This window comes from Lutra lutra, chromosome 8, assembly GCF_902655055.1.
Source record: "Lutra lutra chromosome 8, mLutLut1.2, whole genome shotgun sequence".
Taxonomy (NCBI): Eukaryota; Metazoa; Chordata; class Mammalia; order Carnivora; family Mustelidae; genus Lutra; species Lutra lutra.
The window spans coordinates 75,006,825-75,033,994 of NC_062285.1; the positions used below are offsets into that span (position 1 = coordinate 75,006,825).

General features: G+C 34.6%; 1 protein-coding gene across 4 annotated transcripts in view; it reads right to left on the reverse strand.

Annotated features, from left to right (window-relative positions):
• The window catches only part of KRAS (KRAS proto-oncogene, GTPase), a 42,050-nt gene that overhangs the window by 7,780 nt on the left and 7,100 nt on the right, over nt 1-27,170 (reverse strand). For 2 of the 4 annotated variants that reach the window (XM_047740003.1, XM_047740002.1), the window contains exons 3-5: nt 11,611-11,789; nt 9,999-10,158; nt 2,114-2,237 (exon numbers count right to left, since the gene is read on the reverse strand). In XM_047740003.1, coding sequence (XP_047595959.1) covers nt 2,118-2,237; nt 9,999-10,158; nt 11,611-11,789 — 459 coding nt within the window. In that variant the 3' untranslated portion in view covers nt 2,114-2,117. Of the gene's footprint in view, nt 1-422; nt 424-2,113; nt 2,238-9,998; nt 10,159-11,610; nt 11,790-27,170 lie in introns of all 4 variants that reach the window. The other 2 variants (XM_047740005.1, XM_047740004.1) reach the window with 2 other exon arrangements.

Genomic DNA, 27,170 nt, shown 5'->3' on the forward strand with positions numbered 1-27,170 from the left:
TGCATTGCACTATTAAATTTTTAAAAAAATTTTTTTATTTGACAGAGATCACAAGTAGGCAGAGAGGCAAACAGAGAGAGGGGGGAAGCAGGCTCCCCGCTGAGCAGAGAGCCCGATGCGGGGCTCAATCCCAGGACCCTGGGATCATGACCTGAGCCAAAGGCAGAAGCTTTAACCCACTGAGCCACCCAGGTGCCCTGCATTGCAATATTAAATTTTACCAGAACTTCTAAATTAAGATATTGCTCTATACAATGATACTCAAAAAATATTGAGTTCATAAATCTCAATAAAAATTAATTCCAGTCATGCTTTATTTATTCTTCTGAGGTTAGCTCATTAGTATAGCATCTGTCTTTTGGGACTGAACCTATTATTCAGTACATTTTATGCTTTTGGGAGATACACTGATTACTTTAGACCCTAAATCCACATAATAAAAACTACTGAGTGAAATCTTTTTTGAGCAAGACCAAATTTAATATGAGTTGGTTGGGAAAGGAATACTGGGGCACCTGGGTGGCTCAGTCAGTTAAGAGTTAAGAGTCAGTTAAGAGGGACACCTGGATGGCTCAGTCGGTTAAATAGCTGCCTTCGGCTCAGGTCATGATCCCAGAGTCCTAGGATCAAGTCCCACATCGGGCTCCTCGCTCAGCAGAGAGGCTGCTTCTCTATCTCCCTCTGCCTGCCACTCCGCCTACTTGTGTGTTCTCTCTCTCTGTCAAAAAAATAAATAAAATCTTTAAAAAAAAAAAAAAAAAGAGTCAGTTAAGAGTTAAGAGTCCAACTCTTGATTTGAGCTCAGGTCATGATCTCAGGGTCATGAGATGGAGCCCCATGTCAGGCTTCCATGCTCAGCATAAAGTCTCTCTCTCCCACCAAAGTGCACGCGCACACTCTCTAAAATAAATAAATCTTAAAAAGGAAACTTGAGAATGCCACTCAATAAATTCAAATGGGCAGCTACCACATGCCAGGTAGCACATGTTAGGCCATCATCATGCAAAGATTGAAAATAAATGATTCTGGCTATGATTCTACTGTATAGGAATCAAACATAAAAGAGATTATTTCAATTTAACATGGCAAGCATATAACAGTTAAAAACAGTATATTGGGAATACACAGGAAGGGCACTATGCCTAGTCTAAGGCTATAAAGAAAGATTCTTGGAGAATAAAGAATCATGAAAAAAATGTTAATAATTATTAAGACTATGGATAAAGGTACTGGCATTCCAACCAAGAGCAACAGGCAAGAAATAACATGGTGTTTATTTATGTAAGAACCAAACCAAACCAAACCAAACCAAAAAAACAAAAACAAAAACAAAAACAAAAACAAAAACAAACCCACCAACAAAAGAAAACTTTAAGGACTTTTTAGGGATAAGACCAAAGGCTAGAAGGGTAGGAAGATGTTTAAAAAAAGACACATATAACATACTATGAAGTTTGAGATTTTATTCCATAGGTAACAGAAAGTTAGTGACTGGACGTCAAGAAAAGGGAATGACATTTCTTTTAATTGTATCTCTCCAGCTGCACTGTGAATAAAGGCAGCAACAGGTAAACCAAATAAGAGGATATAACAGTCCCAGCAAGAGATGATAGGAACCTGAACTAACAATGTGATAAAAGTCAAAATGTAACATCAAAGGAATTTCTGGTTGCCTCCAAATGGGAGTGCACAAGAGGGAAATCAGAGTCATCCCAAGACTTCCAGGTTTCTTGGGTAAAAAAATGATACTGATGCCACTGAGTTAGAGAACACAGGCAGAACAAGTATTTGCTTGCAGAATGTCCAAAAGAAAGAATACACTTTAAGAGTGGGCCCTTCCCCACCTTCTGGACCATTCAACCTTACTACTCTACGCAGTTTCCTTTCTTTTTTTTCTACACCCAATGACAAATGTACTCTACAGCTATCAAAACTGCATCAATTATAATTAATACACATTAGATTAAAAATAAATGAACTAATCATAGAAACAAACTACCAATTTCTTATCTTTTAATACAGAACCCCACACCTAGGAAGTTCTAAAGTGGTTGCTACTTTGTTACCTTGGAAAGACATCTGCTTTCTGCCAAAATTAATATGCTGAACTTACCAGATTACATTACAATGCATTTTTTAATTTTCACACAGCCAGGAGTCTTTTCTTCTTTGTTGATTTTTTTCAATCTGTATTGTCGGATCTCTCTCACCAATGTATAAAAAGCATCCTCCACTCTCTGCATTGTAAAACACAACTTCTTTAAAGTCTGTTTCATTGGTAATGTTAATTTATTGGGACAACCTTGTGTAAGAAGTTTGAAATTGTGACCTTTACTTGAGAATTTCTTTTTAAAACAGACATCAGATTGTTTGAATAAAACTGGGGATGAAGCTTTAAAATATGGGCTTGAATCCTGGTTTGTTCTTTAAAATCATTTCTTATAATGGAATTAGAATTTTTAAAAAATTTTAATTAGCAATTAGGGGAGATTACGAAAAACCTAAGCACATATATTAGCATCTGTGGATCAATTAATGCAAACATTTTAGTTTGTTAATCATGGAATTAATCAAAGCTTAACCTGAAGTTAGATTTAAATTATTTAATTTAGGAAAAATAAGCAGCCCTACCTCTCCCACCCTGCCCTACCTGGGGAATGAGGAGAAAAATGGTACAAAAGGGATGTTTAAAGTTAAAACACACACACACACACACACACACACACACACACACAAAATACCTCAAAATAAAGTTGGGTCAAGAGACTGGAATCTTGAGTTCTATATTCAATTAAAACACAGTCCAGCCAATTTTTAGAGCCCACAAGTGGAGCTGAGACTGGAAGGGATTTTTGTGGGTGGACAGCTATATTATTTAAATAAAAATGCTACATGAGGGCTATTTATCATAATATGAAAACACCATGAATTGTTTCAAGTACACACCCAAATAATAGTAATGCATTTTGTTTTCTTATTTGAAAGAAGTCTTAAAAATAATTTTTAGAACAGCATCCAATAACAATGGCTTTATACCTTCTATTCTAATTTAAATACTCTAAAGGGAGAAAAGGGACATTTGCTTAATGCCATAGTAAGAAAGCTATGATGACAAACACAATCATATATGGCCATATGGTCATGAAGTTTTTAATGTCTTTTCCATTCCAGAAAGTAAGCAGTAGCCAAAAGGGACAGAGTAGTCAGTTAACTGTGCTCCTAGTTTGTCTAAGAAAACATACCACCAAAAGTTGAAACTTACATCTAAAGATAAATACACACAAATATTAATCTACATGTACTGATTAATTTCAAAGATTAATAATTATGTTTATTCTTCTAAAAGAAAATATAAGTATTTAGAAAGGCTGGTATATTTTATTATACATTTAATTTTAAGCCTAATCTGTTTTTAATTTTTAAAATGTATTACTTAATATGGGAATTGGCATATTTTAACTCTCTGGGATTGGTAACATCAGTCCTTTTATGAACCAAATGTGACAAAATGGGCCCAGTACGTAGGAAAGCTAATATATATAAAAAATATGATTTGTAGTTTTAAATTTAATCAGGCACAGAGAATTGGCCATTTAAATATTAACTGAAAGTAAACCAATTGTTAAGGTTCAATTTTTGCATGTCGAAGTTCATCACATATTCATTGTGTTTAATAATAGTTAAGGGGAAAAAAAAAGCACATCAATTCTTTAGGGCATATTAATTTTTATAAATCTCAAGAATATACTAAGTACTGCTTCAGTAGAGTTCAGTAGCTTACCTTTGAAGTAAAACTTTAAAATTCATAATATTAAGTTTCAGTTAATAGGCATTTAAGTATGTTGTTTACATGTTAAAATGTACGTCTCAAATTATTTATAACCATCCAGTGATATATTTTTATTTGGCTATCTAATAAAAAATCATAATAGCCCAAAAAAAATCTACATCTCTTTTTTAATGGAATCAATTTACTCAACTAGCTAGCCAGCTAGCTAAGTCAACTACAAAATAAAGATTTCTAACCATTTTCTGAAATTATTAAATACATTGGTACTTCAAGTTAGATACTTACTTGTGCCTGTATACAAATTTTTAGTATTTTGTATTTATCATTCTCAAGAGGAAAGGATTTTTAAGTCCTTAAAAAATTATATATTAGAAATTCTCATTATATAAGATAAATAATTTAACGCATTAACTGACTCCTATTTGGGGCGCCTGGGTGGCTCAGTGGGTTAAGCCTCTGCCTTCAGCGCAGGTCATGATCCCAGGGTCCTGGGATAGAGCCCGACATCGGGCTCTCTGCTCAACAGGGAGCCTGCTTCCTCCTCTCTCTCTGCCTGCCTCTCTGCCTACTTGTGATCCCTGTCTGTAAAATAAATAAAAAATCTAAAAAAATAAAAAATTTAAAAAAAGACTCCTGTGAAACATGTAAGATGTAAAGTATGAGATGGCATTTAAGATATTAAGATATTTTCATAAATTACTCTCTTTCAATTAAAAAAATTAATGCAAGAAATTAAAAAAATATATATATACACACACTTAATATGTGTATACACACACACACACACACACACACATAAAACAAACCAGGTAAAAGCTCATATTTTTTAAGAATGTAAACTCTTATTCCTATTTTTAAAAAAGTTACAAGGTCAGTAAGAGAAGTAGTAAAACATGCTAGGGGCAGAGGACAGGGATTTGGTCCTCCACCAATTTAGGAGAAGCAAATTTTGATTGTAATTTGTTTCTAAAATCAGTTTGAATGGGTCTACTTTTTAAGTGTTGTGTGCATCCCCATCACCAGTACAGAATATATGATTTTTGTTTCCAGCAATGCAGAGAGAGAACTGGAGGCCAATAATTAAAAAGAAGCAATTACTACCCACCACCAAGAATTCAGCATTAGGACCTGAGTAGCTAAGATAATTAACACTGAGAAATAGTTCTTCCAGAGTGACTCTGGTCATTTCTTATTTTTACTAAGAGGAAATTATATTAGATTTTAAAGAGTCAGTTATTTACTGTATTTTCTCAGACTTAAATTACTTCTCATTTCTTTTCTTTTCTTTTTTTTTTTTTAAATGTGCAAAGGACTTGGGCAGACCATTTTTTTTTTTAAAGATTTTATTTATTTATTTGACAGAGAGAGATCACAAGTAGATGGAGAGGCAGGCAGAGAGAGAGAGGAGGAGGAAGCAGGCTCCCCACTGAGCAGAGAGCCCAATGCGGTACTCGATCCCAGGACCCTGAGATCATGACCTGAGCCGAAGGCAGCGGCTTAACCCACTGAGCCACCCAGGCGCCCTACTTCTCATTTCTTGATAATATGCTTTAAAAGTCATACGACATCAAGAGAACATTATTCATCCTTGTTTGCACCTTAAGCCACTGGCACTACCAAAGAACACTGGTTTCATACTCTAAAATGTGTAGGTAATTTTTGAAGACAAGGTATAGCTGAAACAGATTTTCAATACCCTCTTAGCCAGCTGCTGAGCTCTTAACTGGCACTCAATGATTTATTCTTGAGAATATGGCTTATTGCCACATATATTCATTTTCAAACATCACTTACTAAATTTTCAGAACTGAAAATATGTAGGAACAAAAGTATACAAGTTCATATGTGTAAATTGTTTATAAATCAAGAGATCTGACAATAATTTCAGCTCAGCTATTATGTGAAAACACACTTATGAGACTAAGGAAATAGGGCATTCCATACCAGAAAAGAAATGGTCAACAAATAGCACCATACTACATTCTGGTGCCTATAATGCTTTCACTAAACAATTTTTCTCTAAACGAGTTCCTACTGAGAAGCTTATTACAAAAAAAATTCTTGAAAACACTTTCAAGGAAGTAACACTTCCAAAACTTCAATATAGGCAGATACAAGACTACTAGCCTTTTCTTGGGAGACAGGAATGGGAGATACTAGATGCATTCTTTAAAAGAATTCTGTATTAATGAATTTCTCAAGAAACCCTGCCAAACCAAAGCTCATGTCAGGTACACTGAACTGCAGCACTACTGCTAACTTGGGAGGTCATGCTTGCCGCACATAGCAGGTGCTCAGTTACTGTTTTATTTTTAACTCATAAAAAAGCTAAAGTTCAAAATATTTATCTCCTGTACATAAACTCAACTACTAACGAATAGAAATATGGCACATAAGGAGGTTTTTTATTTGGTTTGCTTCAAAACAATGTAATAGAGGTCTTCTAACACCTAATTTTAAGTAGCTAGAAATTAACAAAAACCAGGAAATTAATCACTCAACATTTTTAAATTTGTAAAACTAATTTTCACATAATGCTCAAACTGAGACCTCCAGAAAATAAAAAAGCTGAATTAGGAGTGGCAGATATGCTTAGAATTCTGCTTCTGTCATTCACTTTCCTGAACCCTCCCCAATTCTGATTTTAGCAGACTGGAAAACACATAGCTGATTACCATGGTGTCAATGTTTTGGTTTCAATAGTCTTTGTCAACACTGCATGCACTGCCCAATGAGGCCAGAAAAATCTGGCAATTACTAAACTACTCAGATAAATGTGAAGTAGGTAAGATCTTTATATACTTGGAACATAGGTGCCACATAAAGCATACTAGCAGAAAATAAAATTACTCTGGCTTTTCAGATGTGGACTAAAATATTGTAAAAAATCTGTAATTTACTATATTCTAGCCCATATAATGGGCTTTTTAAAATAACAAAGTAATTTCATAAAATATATATTCTGCAAACCTATCTTAAAAAGTACTAGAGTAAAGCTACTATTTCCCTTTCATAGAATATGTAACTTTTATTTTTAAATTACTACTCTTAGCCTGTAAAATTTAAGTCAAAAGTCTGACCTAACTTCTAGCATCTAATCGAACAGTACAGTTCCCCAGAGAATCAGGGATCAGCACACTACAGCCCGCAGGCCAAACGTAGCCACAGCCTATTTTTTCCTACTGGCCAAAAACTAAGACTGATTTTTGCATTTTTAAAGGGTTATAAGAAAAAAAAGAAAACTCCAACAGATACCACTTGTGGTCCCCAAAGTTTGGGCTCAGTCAGTTAAGCATCTGCCTTAGGCTCAGGTCATGATGGGACTGAGACCCACATCCAGTTCCCTGCTCAGCAGGAAGCCTGCTTCTCCCTCTCCCTCTGCCTTCTGCTCCCCCGACTTGTGTGCTATCAAATAAATAAAATCTTAATTAAAAAAAATAAACCACTTATTGTCTGTTCCTTCTAAATGAATGTTTTTTTCCTACCAACTTTAACATAAATAATTCTTTTTGGTGTTTCGGTTTTAAGTTCATGCTCAAGACTAAAACTTAGGGTATGAAACAAGTAACTGCTGATAAAATTCAACAAGAGTATGCATATTTAGTTTTGCTCAAAAAACAAATAATAGATAAGTAACAAAATACTCTGCAGAAAATAGGGCTTCAAATTTTCACAAAAACTGGGAATGTAAAATTTATGAAAATTTATATTTATTACAATCTCCACAATTACTTAGAACAGCTCTTTAAAGTCTTCCAAAAGCATGCAAATATCAAATTAATTTCAACAGAAGATGATGAATAAGCTTTTGAAAGGCAAATCAACAAGTCCATAAAATAAAAAGAAATCAAAGATCAGAAACTAAAATATCTAAGTTATAGTTTAGCAACATAAATTATATAAAGATGTAAATAAAACAGGTTTTAAGAAAAGCTGAGCATTAGAAGAAATAAAGTACAAGTATTCCTTTACATTACTCTATATTTTAATTAGATGATTTACATAAATGTCTACAAAGCAATTTTAAATTAATCCACTTCCATATCATACATACTACATTTACTTTCCCTACCCTCCCCCAAAACTGTATAAAATCTACTTTAAAAGGAATCCAGGTAATCTTCTGATTATTATGAATGCTGTGGTATATTAAAGCATTAATGTCAAACACTGAATAAACTAGTACTTCTTAGATAGTAACTATACAAGAAAGAAGACACAGCTATTTCAGGCTCTTAAATAGAGGGCAACATTGTCAGAATAACAGACAACTCCTTTTTACTGTCTTCTTTTGTCTTTCTACCCCAAGTACGGTCCATGTATCAAAATCAGCATCACCTGAGAGCCTGTTAAAAATGCAGGATCAGGTCCTAACCTGAACCCTCTGACTAGAATTTGGATTTGAGTAAGAAGCCTAGTCCATTCATATGCATATTAAGTATAAGAAGCCCGTTCCATTTGCAACCCTTTATCACATTAGGCAAAATCTCAGTTTTCTTCTCTTTTCTTTTTTTTCAAAGTTTTTTTTAAAAGTTACAAATAATGCAAATTAATAAAATGTTACTGGTATGATTTAGTAGTAGGCAGTATGTTGACAAATGTTTTCGATAATGTTCCTTGTATTTTATATTAAAGTTATAAATATTGTAATCATGTTTTCTGAGTATCTCTTCTATAAGGGAAATCAAGAAGTCTGGTTATACAAGACAAGCAAAAAGAAGACAAAACCCAAACTTTCCCTAGTCTCTTGGACCTGGGAATGGATTTGAATGAAATCTTAATTCCTCTAAAGTAAAGTGAAGTACTGTATACCAACTTCTTTCTTTAACCTATAAATCAGGTTTTAGAATGAGATACTTGTACTATAATCAAACTACAGAAATTCAGCTTTTAATCCCTCCAAAAGGACTTAAAATAGAATTCATTGTTTCTTCGGTGTGTGTCAAATTTGTACAATCAGGAAGCAGTGCGTACAATCTTCCACTGGTGAAACAGACATATGCATTAGCTGAATGATGGTTTACTTTAAAATTTTTACCCCTTTATAAATTCAGTGAAAGTTACAGAATACCTGTTATTATAATTTTAAACATGTAGTGAGTTGTTCATCAATTTTCTTACCTCCTAGCATTACAGAAGTTAAATTCCACAAAATTGGTTTTCTGGGTTCACAGGTACATGTAACTAGCAAAGTCCAAAATAAATGTTCATCTTGTATGGAATATAAATTGATCAATTTCTTAGTGTATGAAAATTATATTCTATCATATCATTATGTATTTCTCTCTAGAATTTTTTCTATATGTTAAACTCTCATTTCATACAAATAGGTTAAATAATGTCAACTGAAATTGTTTTACCTAGAAGAAAAAGTTGCTTTTAAAAATAAAGATAATTTTTTAAACAAAATTCAGAGTTAATCTGGCATTAATTTTTGTCAGAACACAGTAAATGAATAACTTAGAATTCCTATTTGCTTTCTAAATATCCTTTTGCTTTAATGAAAACTTTCTCCAAAAATAAATATATCTTTCTTTAAAAAAACTCTACCAAAAGCGGGTAGGGGGATGCGGTGGCTAGGTGACAGACACTGGGGAGGATATGTGTTGTGGTGAGAGCTGTGAATTGTGTAAGACTGATGAACCACAGACCTATACCCCTGAAACAAATAATATAGGTTAATAAAAAAATTTTTTTTAATTCTACCAAAATAGAATTCTTCAAATACAATAAAACTTAATCTAGAAACACATGACATAATACTCTTCAAAACACTTCTAAAATAGGAAATCAGTATTTGTTCCCCTGTTCTTTGACCTTATAAATATAACAGTTAAAAAAAAATCCTACATTTCTTGAATGCTTAATGTAAGATGTGCTGAGCTGAAGAGAAATATTCAATGTGGAAAGAAACCAAAGCCAAAAGTAATACCATGGACACTGGATTAAAAAATGCTGCTCTTTCATATCCTTAAGAGAACATTTACCAAATAAACATTGTCTTATTTTCTATATTAGCATTATGGAAAGAAAAATTAAGTTACATTAAATGATGTAACAGTTACACAATCAGGTATGTACATTTATAAATGTTCTTGCCTTCCAACCCTAAGAATGATATTAACAGAATATATGTCAGCAAATTATAATTAAATTATCTGATATAGTTTACAGGGAATAGATTCATATTTATTAAAATTTTACTTACCTGTCTTGTCTTTGCTGATGTTTCAATAAAAGGAATTCCATAACTTCTTGCTAAGTCCTGAGCCTGTTTTGTGTCTACTGTTCTAGAAGGCAAATCACATTTATTTCCTACTAGGACCATAGGTACATCTTCAGAGTCTTTAACTCTTTTTATTTGTTCTCTGGGGAGAAAGAAAAAGTTATAGCAGAGATATTAGTAACAAAATATATCTTCCAAAAATTGTCCATAATTCCGTCTTCTAAATTAGATATGGCTGAGAGAAGACATTTAATGTAATTCCTAGTTTCCAACCACACCAAATTTTCCTTGCTTCTCCTTCTGTCTCTTAAAAGATAAAATACCAAAAAATATGGTAAAACTACAATATAATAGGTCCATATGCAGGTAGGTCACAATGATAAAACAGGAAATATTGAAAAAATTCTAGGATAAAAATATGCTGTGCCTAATTTTTAAAATTGTAATCTTAGAAACATATACTATGTTATTAAATGTACATGTATAGAATTAAAGATGTTTTTACAAAAACATGGATTACAACACTGACATAATTTTCATATATGTTTCTTAAAAAAAAAAGAGCACCAAGTGGGAAGATTCTGATTTCTATGTGGGTAACGCTGACATTATTACAGGTTTATTCTGTTAAAAGTCCTTCTACATGTTGATTTTTTTCAATAAGATGTGCATAAACTCTAAATTTGGGGTAAAATTATATTATTTCACAATTTTAGGTGAATTTTAAAAATACAGCATGGAATAAAAGGTAGGCAATAGAGGCAGAACTGGTCCAAATTCCCAGTTTCTCTACTTAATAACTAAGAAAACTTCATAGCTTAACATACATACTGACACCGATTTACTATTCTACAAAAATACTGTCACCCACTCAAATTTCTTTTTCTCTATTACTAGACTAGAAAGAAAATGGGCTATAAGAAATGTATTAGAATGTTACACCTCTTAACAAGGCTAATTCACTGTTATAGAACATAGCTAATGAATGGGATATTTAATATGCACTTTTTTTTAAACTGTAAACCCTCAAAGACATAGAATATAAATTATATTTAATACTATTAATGATTTTAAAATAGTCAGTTTTATTCAGACTTGCCTGATTCTTTACAAACTGTAACTGTTCTAATATTTCAATCTTTTTCACAACTTCAGAGATTGTTTTTCTTAACTATCTAAAGCCAATGTTCATCCAGTTCCAAGAAATTCTACACTATACCCGATTATTTTTAAGGCTATCTGAGTGGTACCTACCTCCATTACCTTTTCATATTTTTGTTGATGGTTTTCATTTTTATGATGGTTCTAGCTTAAAGCATTGTGACCCTAGTGTACAGTGGTTAAGAACACAGGTTTTGAAGTCAAACAAGCCTAGATTTCAATTCTAGCACCACTATCCATGCTACCCGGAACAAACTGCTCAACTGCTCTAATCCTCAAGAACTTTATTTGTAAAACAGGGATATATTACCTACCTCATTATTATTTTAAAATTCAGATTAGATCATTTATGCATGGTAGTCAGCAAAGACATAATAAGTGAAAGATGTAATTACTCCTCAATGTCATTTTATTATATTCAATTTAAACCCACCTATAATGGTGAATATCTTCAAATGATTTAGTATTATTTATGGCAAATACACAAAGAAAGCCCTCCCCAGTCCTCATGTACTGGTCCCTCATTGCACTGTACTCCTCTTGACCTGCTGTGTCGAGAATATCCAAGAGACAGGTTTCTCCATCAATTACTACTTGTTTCCTGTAGGAATCCTGAGAAGGGAGAAACACAGTCGGGATTATTATGGTGCACCTTTTACTTTTAAAAAGGTGTTATATGTAAACCAACAACAAAAAGACAACCCAATTCAAAACTGGGTAAAGGACCTGAACAGATTCCTCCAAAGAAAGTACACAAATGGCTATTACACACATGAAAAGATGCTCAACACATCATTAGGGAAATGCAAACCAAAACCACAAGGAGCTACCATTTCACACCCATTAGGATGGTTATTATTAAAAATTTAAAAAGAAGGAAGACAAGTGTTAGCAAGGATGTGGAGAGACTGGAAACTTTATACATTGCTGGTAGGAATGTAAAATGATACAGCCATTGTAAACAACTGTTTGGCAGTTCCTCGAAAAGTTAAATATAGAATTCCCATATGATCCAGCAATTCTGTTCCTACATATATATAACCAAAAGAATTGAAAGCAGGAAGTCAGATACTTGTATATAAATGTTCACTGCACCATTTTTTAGAATAGCAAAAATGCAGAATGTATATATATTATGTATATATAATATATATATACACATATACACAGTGGAATATTATTCAGCCATAAAAAGGAATGAAATTCTATATGTGTTATAACATGGAAGAACATCCCAAACATTATGCCAGAAACACAAAAAAGCCAAATATCTATAATTCCACTTATGCGTGGTACCTCAAATTGGTAAAATCATGGAGACAAAAATGTAGAATAGAGGTTACCTGGGACTGGGAGAGAGGGGATTTGAGAGCTATTGTTTAATAGACACAGGGTTTCAGTTTGGGATGATGGAAAGGTTTTGGAAATAGAGCTACTGGGTGTTCAACATTGTGAATTTACTTAATGCCACTGAATTATGCACGCAAGAATGGCTACAATGATATATAAAATACATAAGATAAATGTATATATCTTACAATTTAAAAAAAGGTTTACAAGAAAGTGTTATGCAAAAAAAAAAAAAATGATGCAAGTACTCATATTATTAACAAAAAGACCCAAATGCTCTATGAAAGAAAATAATTACTTCAAAAATGGGATAGCTCTAGCAACTCTATTATTCAGGATGATTTAGAATGACAAGAAAAATCAATTTACAAATAGTTGTCACGCATCTATTTTACTTACAGTCAGAAGAATATATAACAGAAAGGTCGATACTGAGGATTTTAATGCCCTTATCCATTTCTGAAATCCTGGGAACAATATCTAACAGCCAGAGAGATACTAGGATAACTCTAGAGGACATGATTGTTTTATCTGCAAATTCTATGAGGCCTCTATAAAAGGGGGAGCAAGAAGAGCAAAAGGGGAGCAAGAAAGAGATGGATATCTTAAAGAGACTGTGCAACTCTAAGACTGAATAAAAGGAAAGGGAGTGGGTAACATTATAGAATCTTAAAATGAAAATCTGATTTTCCTCTGACGTTTGATTAATACTTATGCCTAGAAGACTTCATGTACTTTCTGCCAAAATAGGACTCAAAAAATAAGGAAAAGGGATGGTATAATATGAAGTCATGGAATAAGAGGCAGGGCTGAAAATGGATATAACATGTAAACCAAGGACACTTCCTTACTGTTCCACATGTGGGCTGTAGTATTAAAGTGCCTTAGTTCATGAATTACCGTATAGACCACTCTATCAAGAAAAAAGAATGGCCATTGAAAATCATGTTTTTGGGGGCGCCTGTGTGGCTCAGTCATTAGGCATCTGTCTTCGGCTCAGGTCGGTCCCAGAGTCCTGGGATCGAGCCCCGTACTGGGCTCCCTGCTCAGTGGGAAACCTGCTTTTCCCTCTCCCACTCTCCCTGTTCGTGTTCCCTCCCTCACTGTCTCTCTGTGTCAAATAAATAAATAAAAATCTTTTAAAAAATTAAAAATAAATAAAAAATCATGGTTTTGGTAAAATATCTGAAAAATCTTTACAACAGAACACAAAGATTTACATGTAGCATGATCCCAAATATACACATGTATCTATACAAATGTATCAGTATATATACTTAAGAACTGGTGGTATATACGTCAAAATGTTAAAAGGGAAAGTTTTTGGTAGATAGTTAATTTAAGAAATAAAGAACTTATGTCTTGCTTATCTTTTTATTTTTTGGGTACTCGATGCTATATTAAACATATTGCTTTCTAAGAATTTTAATTTAAAAAAAATTTTTTTTTTTTTTTTAATTTGACAGACAGAGATCACAAGTAGGCAGAGAGGCAGGCAGAGAGAGAGGAGGAGGCAGGCTCCCCGCAGAGCAGAGAGCCTGATGCAGGGCTCGATCCCAGGACCCCGGGATCATGACCTGAGCCGAAGGCAGAGGCTTCAACCCACTGAGCCACCCTGGCGCCCCAAGAATTTTAATTTTTAAAAGTGTGAAAAACTACCATATTAGACTATGATCTCATGCTTACCTTTTAAAGTAAACTAAATTTTCCAAACTGTCTATAAAAGAAGGATATCTACTTATTTTCTAAAAAGAAGCTTTTTACTAAAGATTTGAATATTTGATTGGCATTTTATTTTATTTTTAAGATTTCATTTTTAATTGTTTATTAACATATAATATATCATTAGGCCCAGGGGTACAGGTCTGTTAATAGCCAGGTTCACACACTTCACAGCACTCACCATAGCATATACCTTCCCCAATATCCATAACCCAACCACCCTTGCCCTACCCCACTGCCCCCAGCAACCCTCAGTTTGTTTTGTGAGATTGAGTCTCTTATGGTTTGTCTCCCTCCCAATCCCATCTTGTTTCATTTTTTCCTTCCCTACCCCCAAGAACCCCTGCTTTGCCTCTCAACTTCCTCATATCAGGGAGATTATATGATAATTGTCTTTCTCTGACTGACTTATTTTGCCTAGCATAATACCCTCTAGTTCCATCCACATCGTCGCAAATGGCAAGACAGTATTCCATTGTATATATATATATATATATACCACATCTTCTTCATCCATTCATCTGTTGATGGACATCTAAGTTCTTGATTGGCATTTTATTATTTTAACCTATTCCCTTAACTACTTGAAAGAACTCCTGTATATTATAAATTGAAAACCAGGGGTGCCTGGGTAGGTCAGTTGTTAGGTATCTGCCTTTGGCTGAGGTCATGATCCCAGAGTCCTGGGATCAAGCCCCGCGTTGGGCTCCCTTCTCCACGGGAGGCCTGCTTCTCCCTCTCCCACTGTCTATCTCTGTCAAATAAATAAAAATCTTGGAAAAAAAAAAAAAAGAAAAGAAAACCAGAGTTTTTGAAGTATGATGAAAGCGCAGGAATTGAGAGCAAAGTACAGTGTCTTAGAGTCAATCCATTCATTACCCAGGTGTGGCTACAGACCAAAGATTTTCTTTACCTATTGCTGTTGCCTCACATTCTTCACTTACCAATGCTAACTTAAGTTAACCTTTAGTTGTTAGTTTTCTTAGTTTTTACATCTAAGATTTTCTCCCATCAATGAAATTAAAGACCATACTTTCTGGAACCCAGGGTGTGGCTCAGGGATTACTTACCATCTACCCACATATAATACCTCCAAGATGTACCTCAATGAATTCCCACGTTGTGTTTCAAAAGTATATAATGTGGAATATTAGTATTTTCTGTGTGTATTTCATAATATGTTTCCATGAAGGAACTGAGAAACTGGGAAAACAGTCCCTATTGACCAGTACAATACATTCCCATTATCTTTTCCCTTCTAAACTCTAAAAAAATTCCAGCGAAGTTCTGAGTCATACACTCAGTTACTGAAAAAAAGTAATCTAAACCTCAGAGCAATAAGTAGAATACCCTGATTAAAAATAACAGATTTAGGTTAAAAATTCAGTATTTCCAAAGTGAATTCTAACTAGAGTCATCCTTAGAAGTGCAATCACTGAGCCACATAAAAAGGCAGTGCAACTTGGTAAAAGCTTAAGAACAACGTATTAAATGGCACAGTATAATTTGAAAAGAACAGACAGGTGTGGTGACAAAATAGAAAGCAAGCACAACAAAAATGACATACAAAGATTTTGTTCTAACTTCTGGTTAGCCATAAGAAAAGAAGTATATAGAAAAAAAAAAAAGAAAGAAAGAAAAGAAGTAAATGGAAGTCGGGGCACCTGGGTGGCTCAGTGGGTTAAGCCTCTGCCTTCTGCTCAGGTCATGATCTCAGGGTCCTGGGATAGAGCAGAGCATAGGGCTCTCTGCTCAGCAGGGAGCCTGCTTCCCCCTTTCTCTCTGCCTGCCTTTCCACCTACTTGAGATCTCTCTCTGTCTCTGTTAAATAAATAAATAAAAATCTTAAAAAAAAAAAAAAAAGAAGTAAATGGAAGTAGAAAAAATTTAGAACAATGTAGACTCCTTCCCAGGATTAGAGTCTAAATAAGGGTTCAGCAAACTACTGGCCACAGGCCAAATCCTGCCCACCTGTTCTTACATGGCCCATAAACTACAAATAGTTTTGGGGCTTTTAAATCAACATTTAAAAAAAAAAAAAAGCAAAGATTATGTGATGAAGACCTTTACAGAAAATGTGATCCTCTGCAGAAAAGCTTAGCAACCCCCGCTCTAAGCTAATAATTTTTCACAAATCTGAAGTAATCTCAATATGTTATTCTTTTTATACTTTAAAAAAAAAAAAAACCACTTTGAGAAAGTACAGATTATCAAAACCCAGCCAATTCAAATACACATAGATTCTATAATGAAACTAGGTAAGAATGAAGCAAGAAAAGGTCAAGACATTATTATTTTTCTTTTTTTTTTTTTTGCATTTAAGACTTTATTGTCATTGGGCTTTTTTAATTTTATTTTTTATAAACATATATTTTTATCCCCAGGGGTACATATTATTATTTTTCTTAAAGTAAGCTCTATGCCCAGTGTAGGGCTCCAACTGAGAACCCTGAGATCAAGAGTCCCATGTTCTACCAAACTGAGCCAGCCAGGAATCCCAACACCTTACATTTCTAATTAGTATTATCTCCCGCCTTTCAAACAGAATGAACTTTTAGATTGGGTACATAGGTTATTTAACATCCTTTGCAAAAAAGGCTAAAGCCACTTAAATTAATTCAGTATAACATTATTAGAAGGAAAGTTATTCCATGTATTTTCCTTTACTCCTGCCTAAAGTGCTGTTTTTTAATTTGCTGAAGTGGTTAAAAACAACAACAACAAGCAACAACTTTTCTAAAAGAAATATACCATGCTGGCAAAACTTAATCATGATAGAGCACAAACATTTCTGGTGATATAATGAACAGGCATAATCCTTCTGGAAAGCAATCACAGCATTTATCAAGAACCATACAAATGTTCATAGCCTTGGAAACTGTAATGCTACTTCTGGTAAACAATGCTGAGGAAACATGGTTTACCTTTATTTTATTTTATTTTATTTTAAGATTTTATTTATTTATTTGACAGACAGAGATCACAAATAGGCAGAGAGGCAGGCAGAGAGAGAGGGAGAAGCAGGCTCCCCGCTGAGCAGAGAGCCCAATTCGGGGCTCGATCCCAGAACCCTGGGATCATGACCTGAGCCGAAGGCAAAGGCTTTAACCCACTGAGCCACCCAGGCGCCCCTTTACCTTTTTTTAAATGATAGTTATAACAGAGATATACTAAACATGGCATCCTAAAATGTCTTCCAAAGAAGAAATTACATAGGCATTTAATAGTGACCACATCTTATGCTATTTATGTTTTCAAAATACACTTCACATCCAAGCATCCACCACCACCATCACCCTCATCCATGACAACTGTTTTGTCTCATGCAATTTCTTATAAGTGCTTCCAACAGAGATCCCCATTATTACTCTTATATGTTCTCCACAGAGCAGCTAGTGACTGTTTTTAAACGTTGGTTAGACCATGTCACTTGCTTGCTTTAAGTCTTCTAATAACATCCCTTCCTTTCTAAAAATAAAATCCAAAGAACTTACCAGTCTTCTTCAGCACCTCTGTATTTCCTTCACAAAATGTATTATAATCTGTACCTACGGTTTAAGCGTATACGCCCTACTATGCTGTGAACTCCCTGATAGCTGGGCTCACATCTGCTCTGCTCACTGTACACCCTATGTGTAAAGTCCTGAATACCAGAGGCAACCGGTACTGTCTGATGAATAAATGAATGAACTCATTCAACATAAATACATGCATACGCTACAACAGTCTTACAAAAATAAGCACAAGTTTAAGATACTATAAATGATATTAAAACAATGAAGATGTAAATTTTAAAATGATAATATATTAAGAGTATTTAAACAAATGTATTCAAGCAAGTTTTATAGAATATGAAACCTTTAATGTAGAAATATAAAAACATGAGAAAAATTTTAAAACATTTTTGGGAAGAAAGAGAGTAAGACTACAGAGAACACAGGGGCTTTCAACTGTATTAAATTTTTATCTTGAAAAAGAAAAAGGATCTACACCAAATATGGCAGAATGTGAAGATATGAAAAAGCTGGTTGGTGCATACATGATGTTCATTATACTAATTTTCTATACGACATTAAGAATGTACCAATTTCGTCACCACTCACTAAAAATAATTTTATATTTTTCTTTAAATTTTGTCAACTTATTAAGCTAAGAATTCTTATTATTTTAATATCCATTTCTTTGAGGACTAGTAATGTTACTTTTTTCTCTGTATTTCCACATTTATTCCCATCACCTGGAATTTTCGTCTTTTTTTCACTGACCTGTATAATTTTTTAAAGTGTTTTCCACTTTATTAAAACACCTTTAAGGGGGGGGCACCTGTTGGCTCAGTCAGAAGAGCATGTGACTCTTGATCCTGGGGCCATGAGTTCAAGCCTCACATTAGGTTGGAGATTACTAAAAAAGTAAATTAACTGAAAAAAAAAAAAACCCCACACCTTTAAGTGTTGTTTTATGTGAAGAAACTTATCTGTAGACGCATTAAAGGAATTGAAAATGAAGACTAAATCATTCAAGATGAGTTAAACTTGTTGACCAAGACATCACTTTGTCAATTTTCTTTTACAATTTATAGTAACCAAGTTACTTAAGAATGTTCATCTTTTAACACTCAATTTAGTTTTTCAACTCAGGTAGTGAAACCCTGATGTGGAAAGATACTATAGTAAACAACAAAAATAGTTCGTCAGATGCTGTAATAAGCATATTACAAGCATTATCCCATTTAATCTCCATCTTCATGCTGCTGATTCCATCAGATACTCTTGTAAATATGAATAGGACTGCTGAAAATGTCAGCTAAAGTATTATTTGAGGATTTACTTTTGAGATGTTTGTTAGGTTTTCTTAACGCATTAAGTGCCAAAAGTACTTTTCATTGTACTGCTAAATATAAGTAACACCTATAGGGAAAAATGAGAAACTTTTACTCTCTTAATGCTCAAGTATTTTGTTACTCTTCCAAAAAATTGTTTGAATCCATCATAGAATGGTATGTTCCACACTACTGGTTGTAAGCCATCAAAGGATGTTGTAGACAGCTAGTTTTCAAAAACAGCTAGAATCATGTATAACAGCCAGGTATGTTAGAATTAGAGGAGGAAAGAAACACGGACTTTGGGAGATCTAAACCCAAGCTTATTATTAGTTCATTCCCACGTACTCTGTCCATTCTCCCTTGCATCTTAGGGATACTTACTATACATCTACTAGCTGTTATATACTATGCCAGGAGTTATAAAGTTTCTGACCTCAAAGAACTAGGTCTGGAAGAAGATATATGGTATACAAATAGTTAAAATATATTGAAATAAATGCAACACCACATGCAGGACAAAATACAATGGTAGCTAACAGGAAGGAGAGATCAACTTTGCTTACAGGAGTTCAGAAACAAAGCAAAGAGAGGGCCACTCCAGGCAGTAAGGAGCAAAAAGAATGCATAAAAACATGAAGCATATGTTGAGTACATGGTAACAAGAAGTTCAGTAGAACTTTAACTTAGAGGGATTTTAGGTAAGTAGAAGTGAAACCGGACAATCAAGCAGAAGTCAGCTTATGGAGGGTCTTTATGCCACATTAAGGAATTTGGAACTTCATCTTATACTAAATTACTGCAAGATTTTTTAAGTAGGAAGGAAACATCAGATTTACCAGATTCACTGTTAGTATTATGAAAAATCACAGAAAGGGAGCAGGTTGGAGGCTGCAAGATGAGTTAGGAAGCTATTACAAGAAATGACAGAACCTGAAGGCAGCAACAGCAATAGACAGGGAGAGAACATTAGCTTAGAGAAAGAGTTATTGGGTAAAATTGGCAGAACTACTTCATATACTGCTGGTGGGAATTTAAATATTGCAAATACTGTGGAAGAGTCTGAGAGCTGCTCAAGAAGTTAAACATAAAGATACCACATGACTTAGCAATTCTATTTCTAGGTATATACCCAAGAGAATTGAAGATATATGTTCACACAAAAAAGTATACACAAATGTTTACAGCAACATTATTCAAAATAGCCCAAAAGAGGAGACAATCTAAATGCCCATGAACCGACTGATAAACTCAGTAAGGTATTATCCATACGACAGAATATTATTTGACCATAAAAAGGAATGAAGCATTGAACTATGTGATAGTGAGGATGAACCTTGAAAACATTATCCTACATGGAAGAAGCCAGACACAAGAAGACACAGACTGTAGGATTCCAGTTATATGAAATATGCAGAATAGGCAAATCCACAGAGACATTACACAGTCATTACCAAGAGCTGGCAAAAGGGACTAGGGAGTGACTGCTTATGGGTATGGGGCTTCTTTTTGAGGTGACAAAAATGTTATGGTAGTATAACTTCATGGATATACTAAAAATCACTAACTGTATATTTTTAAAGGATGAATTTTATGCTATATGAATTATATCTCAATTTTTTTAATGGTAATTTACTGACTGGGCATAGGAACAGAAGGGGAAGAGTACAGGAAAAGATGAGTTCAATTTGGGGTATGTCGAATTCCACGTTTAGGATTGTTCTGATGGCCATGACCTGGAAGCAGCTTGCTATACAGATCTCATGCTCAGGACCGAAATCTAGGCTAAAGATATACTCCTGAATCTTCAATCTATGGGCAGCCACAGAACTCTTACTTGTGGTGTGAGTGCAGGCAAACTACTTAATATCTCATGTACTCTAAGGCATTGTTCCTTCAGTGGTAAAAGCTAGTAAATAATACCAGACAGGATTCTGTATACAGATTAGTATTAAAGACTATGAAAATCCTTTATAAAAGTGCTATAACAAGTTAACTGTATGATTTTATTTATTACATTGCACATGCCCTTACAGGCCAAAAAGTTTAGGAGCCAGGCCACTGGTTACTATGAACTCTATGGCAACAGTAGTATCCTGTCTTTGTAAGATTATTGAACAACTACCCTTGGACTACTTTTTGCAAAATCAGTCACCATATTTCAAAATAAACATAATGGCGCTGGACAAGCTCCAGGGAAGGAGAGCTAAAGCTCTGAAGATTACAAAGGATCTCTGTTTTAATTAGGCAGCAAGGGTGTTAAAAGAGCTTGTTCTCATGACAGAAGTTCTGATTAAGATATTCATTAATAGTAAAAATAAAGAAAACAAATTTTTTTAAAATTTCTTTACTAAGGGGCGCCTGGGTGGCTCAGTGGGTTAAAGCCTCTGCCTTCAGCTCAGGTCATGATCTCAGGGTCCTGGGATCGAGCCCCGCATCGGGCTCTCTGCTCAGTGGGGAGCCTGCTTCCCCCGCCCCTCTCTATGACTGCCTCTCTGCCTACTTGTGATCTCTGTCTGTCAAATAAACGAATAAAATCTTAAAAAAAAAATTTCTTTACTAAATGAAGAATACTTTAAATTACGAGAATGTTGACTCTCTGCCTAAGACTACTTGCAAGTGGGGCACCTGGGTGGCTCAGTTGGTTAAGCATCTGCTTTCAGCTCGGGTCATGGTCCCACAGTCCTGGAATCAGCCCTGCATCTGGCTCCTTGCTCAGTAGGGGACCTGCTTCTCCCTCTCCCTCTGCCTGCTGCTCCCCCTGCTTGTGCTCACGTGCTCGCGTGCTCTCTCTCTCTCTCTCTCTGTCAAATAAATAAATAAAATCTTAAAAAAAAAAAAAAGACTACTTGCAAGAGATAAAACTGGTTCAAAAATCTGAATAAACTCAAGGAAAATTTGCATAACAGATTTTGAAAATAAAGACATACTACGCATGCATCTGTAACCACTGAAGTCATGTGGCATTCTGCCATAAATTATCACTTAATGCTAATGTCAGAATGTGAGACAGGATCGAGTATGGATCCAATCTTAATAATTACAGATGCCAATAGAATCTTCATGTTTTGCATTATATTTCTCTCAGCTCTTCTTTAATTGGCCAAATACCAAATTCTTAATCCAAGATACCTCTGCATTGTTCAATCTGTTGAGGCTTTAAAAAGGGGGAAGAAAGTAAATATGAAGCAATCAAATGGTAGATAATATGTTAGGGACTTTTCTCCCTCAAAAATGAATATTTAATTTTCCCTCTCAAAAAGTATACTTTTTTAAAAACCAAAAACTCATTTTTGGTTTTTTTAAAACCAAAAAACTCATTTTTAAAAACCAAAAACTACAGAGATTAAGTCTGACCAAACTACCATATTTTATGTACATATTCACAGTTTTTATATAAACAGAATCACACTCTACACAATGTACTATGATGCAGCTTCACTTCACAATGGGTATTGTTCAATGTTAGTACAGATAGATCTACCTAATCTTTTTGACAAGTATATAATTTGTATAGATATACTATAATTTACTTTACCCACTGGTAGCCATGTGGATTATTTCAAAAATTGAAAAAATGAAAATACATTTTCAAAAATTATAAACAACACTGCAAGAAACATTCCTATGTATTACATATCTTAAACATTTATCCAATGGAATCTTTGGGATAAATTCCTAGAAGTAAAATTACTTGGTCAAAGAACATGCAGTTTACATTTTGATACATATTGCCAAACTGAACTCCAGAAATTCTCTAAGAAGGTACACTTCCACTACCTCATAAAGAGTATACTTGCCTACATACCCTTCCCAGCCAGCACCCCATCATTATAAGCTTAGCCAGTATCAAAGTGCAAATCTTTACGGTTTTGAACTTGCATTTCTGTATTAATGAAGTATCTTTTATATGTTTGTATGTCACTTGTTTTATTTATTTTTGATGGATAGGTTGTCTATTTATATCCTTAGCCTCTTTTTTATTTCATTTGGATGTTTGCTTTTTTCTAACTTATATATGAGAGCTTCCTGATGGATATATGATACAAATACTTTCCCAAGTTTCCCTGTATTTTTGTTAATGATATCTTAATTCTCATGTACCCAAAGAGCTCAATCTTTTCCTATGTGTTTTCCTAAGTGGTTATGAATATTTTGAAAATGGAAAGGATCTCTACTTTTGTCAGTGGGGAAAAATGTTTAATCCCAATTCCACAAATATGAAAGCTAACCTAATGTTAATTCACTTAATCTGTATTAGTTAAGATAATACTTCAAGAACCAGGACTGAAGACTGACATCATTTTATTTCAACATAGTCTGATACTTAACAATGAAATGTATACAAGGTAGAACTAGGGTTCCCACCATGGGAGAAAAAGATAATGGAAGATGGTGAGGAAGAAGAAACTCACGATTTTTAAATAAAATATATTTCTCAGTTTTGTCCATTGAAAACGGTCTAAAAGCAGGGGCACCCCAGCAGCAATAAGCATATCTAACATCTAGGTCTCTCTTTTTTTTAAGTAATCATACCCACGGAGGCAGCCAGGCACCCCTCTAACATTTGGGTCTTAATTTCTAAATACCATTCCCCACTAAAAGGAATTGGGACTCCTTGGACAAATGGCTGAATCCCAGGTGAAGACAGGGAAAGTACAATATGAACCTGGAACACACTGTGCCAGAGAATAAGAAAGAGCTCAGAATCTGATGGAGACAGGTCAAAAGGATACAGAGGCTAGTTTGAAAGGGATTCACTGGCCAAAAACAAATCTGAGGGGCGCCTGGGTGGCTCAGTGGGTTAAGCCTCTGCCTTCAGCTCAGGTCATGATCTCAGGGTCCTGGGATCAGTCCTGCATCAGGAATCTCTGCTTAGCAGGGAACCTGCTTCCCCCTCCCTCTCTGCCTGCCTCTCTGCCTACTTGTGATCTCAATCTCTCTCTGTCAAATAAATAAATAAAATCTTAAAAAAAAAAAAAAATCTGAGGGGTGCCTGGTTGGCTCAGTGGGTTAAAGCCTCTGCCTTCGGCTCAGGTCATGATCCCAGGATCTGGGATTGAGCCCCGCATCGGGCTCTGTGCTCCTCAGGGAGCCTGCTTCCTCCTCTCTCTCTGCCTGCCTCTCTGACTACTTGTGATCTCTGTCTGTCAAATAAACAAATAAAATCTTTAAAAAAAAAATCTGAGATCAAAAAGTTAAAAATTACAGTAATAGAATTGGATATGTTAAAAAAAAAAAAAAGAATCCATGTGTCCACACTAATACAAATAAGAAAAAAACAAATAAGGAGAGAGAAGAGAAAAGAGAGAGCCCTTATTTATGGTAGATGTCAACTAATATGTGTGGAAGTAATGACAGGGTTATAAGATGACCTACCATTCTGCAACCATTATTGTAGTAATTTATTCTGGTAAGAATTATCAGTGGATGCTACATCCCACTGAGTGCAAGTACGTTGGAGAAGAGAATAGTTAGAGTCTCAAAGCATCTCCCCACAGGGTACGTACTAAAGAAAAAGAAGGTATCTTTACATCACGAGAAAGGTGATAGATATCACCTTAGCCAAATAATCAATGTAACTTGTTTTAGGGTAACAGGTATTCACAGTACTACTTTTCACTACTTTTCCATAGACTGGAAATTTTCAAAATAAGAAGCTAAAAAACTACCTAACATAAGCACTGTGTCCCTACTTAATTCTCTCAAATATTTTATTTTTACAACCCATTTCTTATTTTATTAAGATTACAATAATGTAACTATTCCAAAAAACCTAGGCACTCTGCGACAAGATAGTTAAAGGAGATGCAAGAAATTGAATGCCCCTGCTAAAGCGCAAAGCCTCCAAATTACATTAAATAGAATTAGGATCCCTGTCTAGAAGCACTGCTCTTCAAAAAACATCTAAGGGCAGTAAGCTTCATGAAGGCAGTGTAATCTGGTCCCTTTTGCTCCTCAATGTATCTCCAGCCCCTAGGAAGTCTGAATGGTACAGAGTGGACACTGATTAATTATTAGGAAATTAAGGAATTAGTCATGTTGTTAAAACTAGAATCTTGGGGCACCTGGGTGGCTCAGTGGGTTAGGCCTCTGCCTTTGGCTCAGGTCATGATCTCTGGGTCCTGGGATCAAGCCCCGTGTCAGGCTCTCTGCTCAGTGGAGAGCCTGCTTCCCCTCTCTCTCTGCCTACTTGTGATCTCTCTCTGTCAAATAAATAAATAAAATCTTAAAAAAAAAAAAGTATTTAAAAAAAAACCCAGAATCTTTAGAGATGCTAAATCATAAAAACATTTTTTCCTTTCACTTATTTCCGCCACCAACTTTCATTTCTATGTTTGTAAAGCTTTGTATTCATAAAAATCCAAGTAAGACTAAAACATGTTGGATAATTTTTAACATTCAGGTCTAAATAAGCACTTATTATTAAGTACATACTTACTTTTAGACTGACCTAAATACAGGGCCTGAATTTTGTGTTACTTTATTCTAAAAATCAGGTGTTCACAACTATTCTATAGTACTATATAAAAAAATCTACACAATGTTAACTGTCACAATTTGCCACTTTCCCATAGGCCCTTTCCTAACATCCCATGTAGCACATCAGGAAGCTTTGAGCTCTATAGCATAGCTCCTGTGTACATGTAAAGAAATTCAGAGTCAAAGTGTCACTTTTTATTCCTCAAAGTAATCTCAATCAGGGTTAACAACCGAACCACCCTATTTTCTCCTTCACTGCCACATTTCCTTTCTTAGCTAAAAATATTCACCTACCTATTTAATTAGTTAGGCCTAACTAGCCCACACAGAAATCTTAATATAAGCAGAGAATAAAACTGACACTTTAGATTTTTAAAAATTATATAAAATCAGACTTTTAAATAAAACTTACACATTTATAAATTGATTATACCCACAGTTTAAATAGGAAAACACCCAAACATGGTATTTCATTATTTATTATAAAAGCAAATAAATTGACCAGTAGAGGGCACTCACTTGAAGGTGGGGAGGGGGGGGAAGCTGGCCAAAGCCTTGAGAAATGCATTTACAAAATTACTGCGTACCTTATTTTAAAAACAATGTTTTAACAGAAGGCTAGAATAAGCTCATATAACATACTATTAGTTTAGAAAAGGTAAAGTTTAAATCTGTGCTGTGTTAGAGTATCTGGCATAAACCTTATTCAGAGACTTGGAAGTTGACAGAGATGTTTAAAGCTTTATATAACACAGAGGAGGGTCTCAGCCTCAGCACTACTGCCATTTGAGGCCATCTCATTGGTTGTGGGAGCGGTCCTGTGTACTGCGGGCAGCTTAACAGCATCCCTGCCTCCACAGATGCCAGTAGCAGTCCCCCTTTACAAGCTGTAACAACCAAAAATCTCTAGATATTACTAAATGTCCCCTGGGAAACAAAGCCACTGACCCCTCATTGATAACTACTGGTACATAAGCAGGAAACCAGAAAAATAATGGCTTTCAACATTATACAATGCTTTTCTCACACCATTCTTCAAGACTTAATATTACAAATGTTCTAGCTATTACACCTTATTCAGCAAGTAAAATAAATTCCATAATTAACATGAAGAAGTAAAAAGATAGAGAAACTGGTAAATCTTGAATAAATACTCCACAGCTCAGAGCAATAAAGATGGAGCAAATCAATCCAATCAAGAATCCATCATCCTTACTTGAGTAGGAAACTCACTGAAGAAGGGCATAATACTTAGACTGAATTATAAGTGTCACATTAACAGAAGCATGCAAATGTCAATGGATTGGAGCCTGAAAAAAAATACATCTTTCTGTATCTATTTTTACTAGCATATTAAATCTAGTAGATACACAATATCTATTTTCTAATCAATCAGATGATCATTCTGATCTCCATGTCTGTAACTACTTATATTTTTTTAAAACAAGATTTTTCTCCTGCCAAATTTTATCTTGGAAAACACATTTCAGAGAATGCGTTTTAATAACAAGTGATCTCTAAACTATAAAAGCATATATTATTTCTAGCCTGGTATTGTGCTTGGAGATTACTTTGACTTTTTAATATTCTTGCACCATGAACAACGTACTTCATTATCT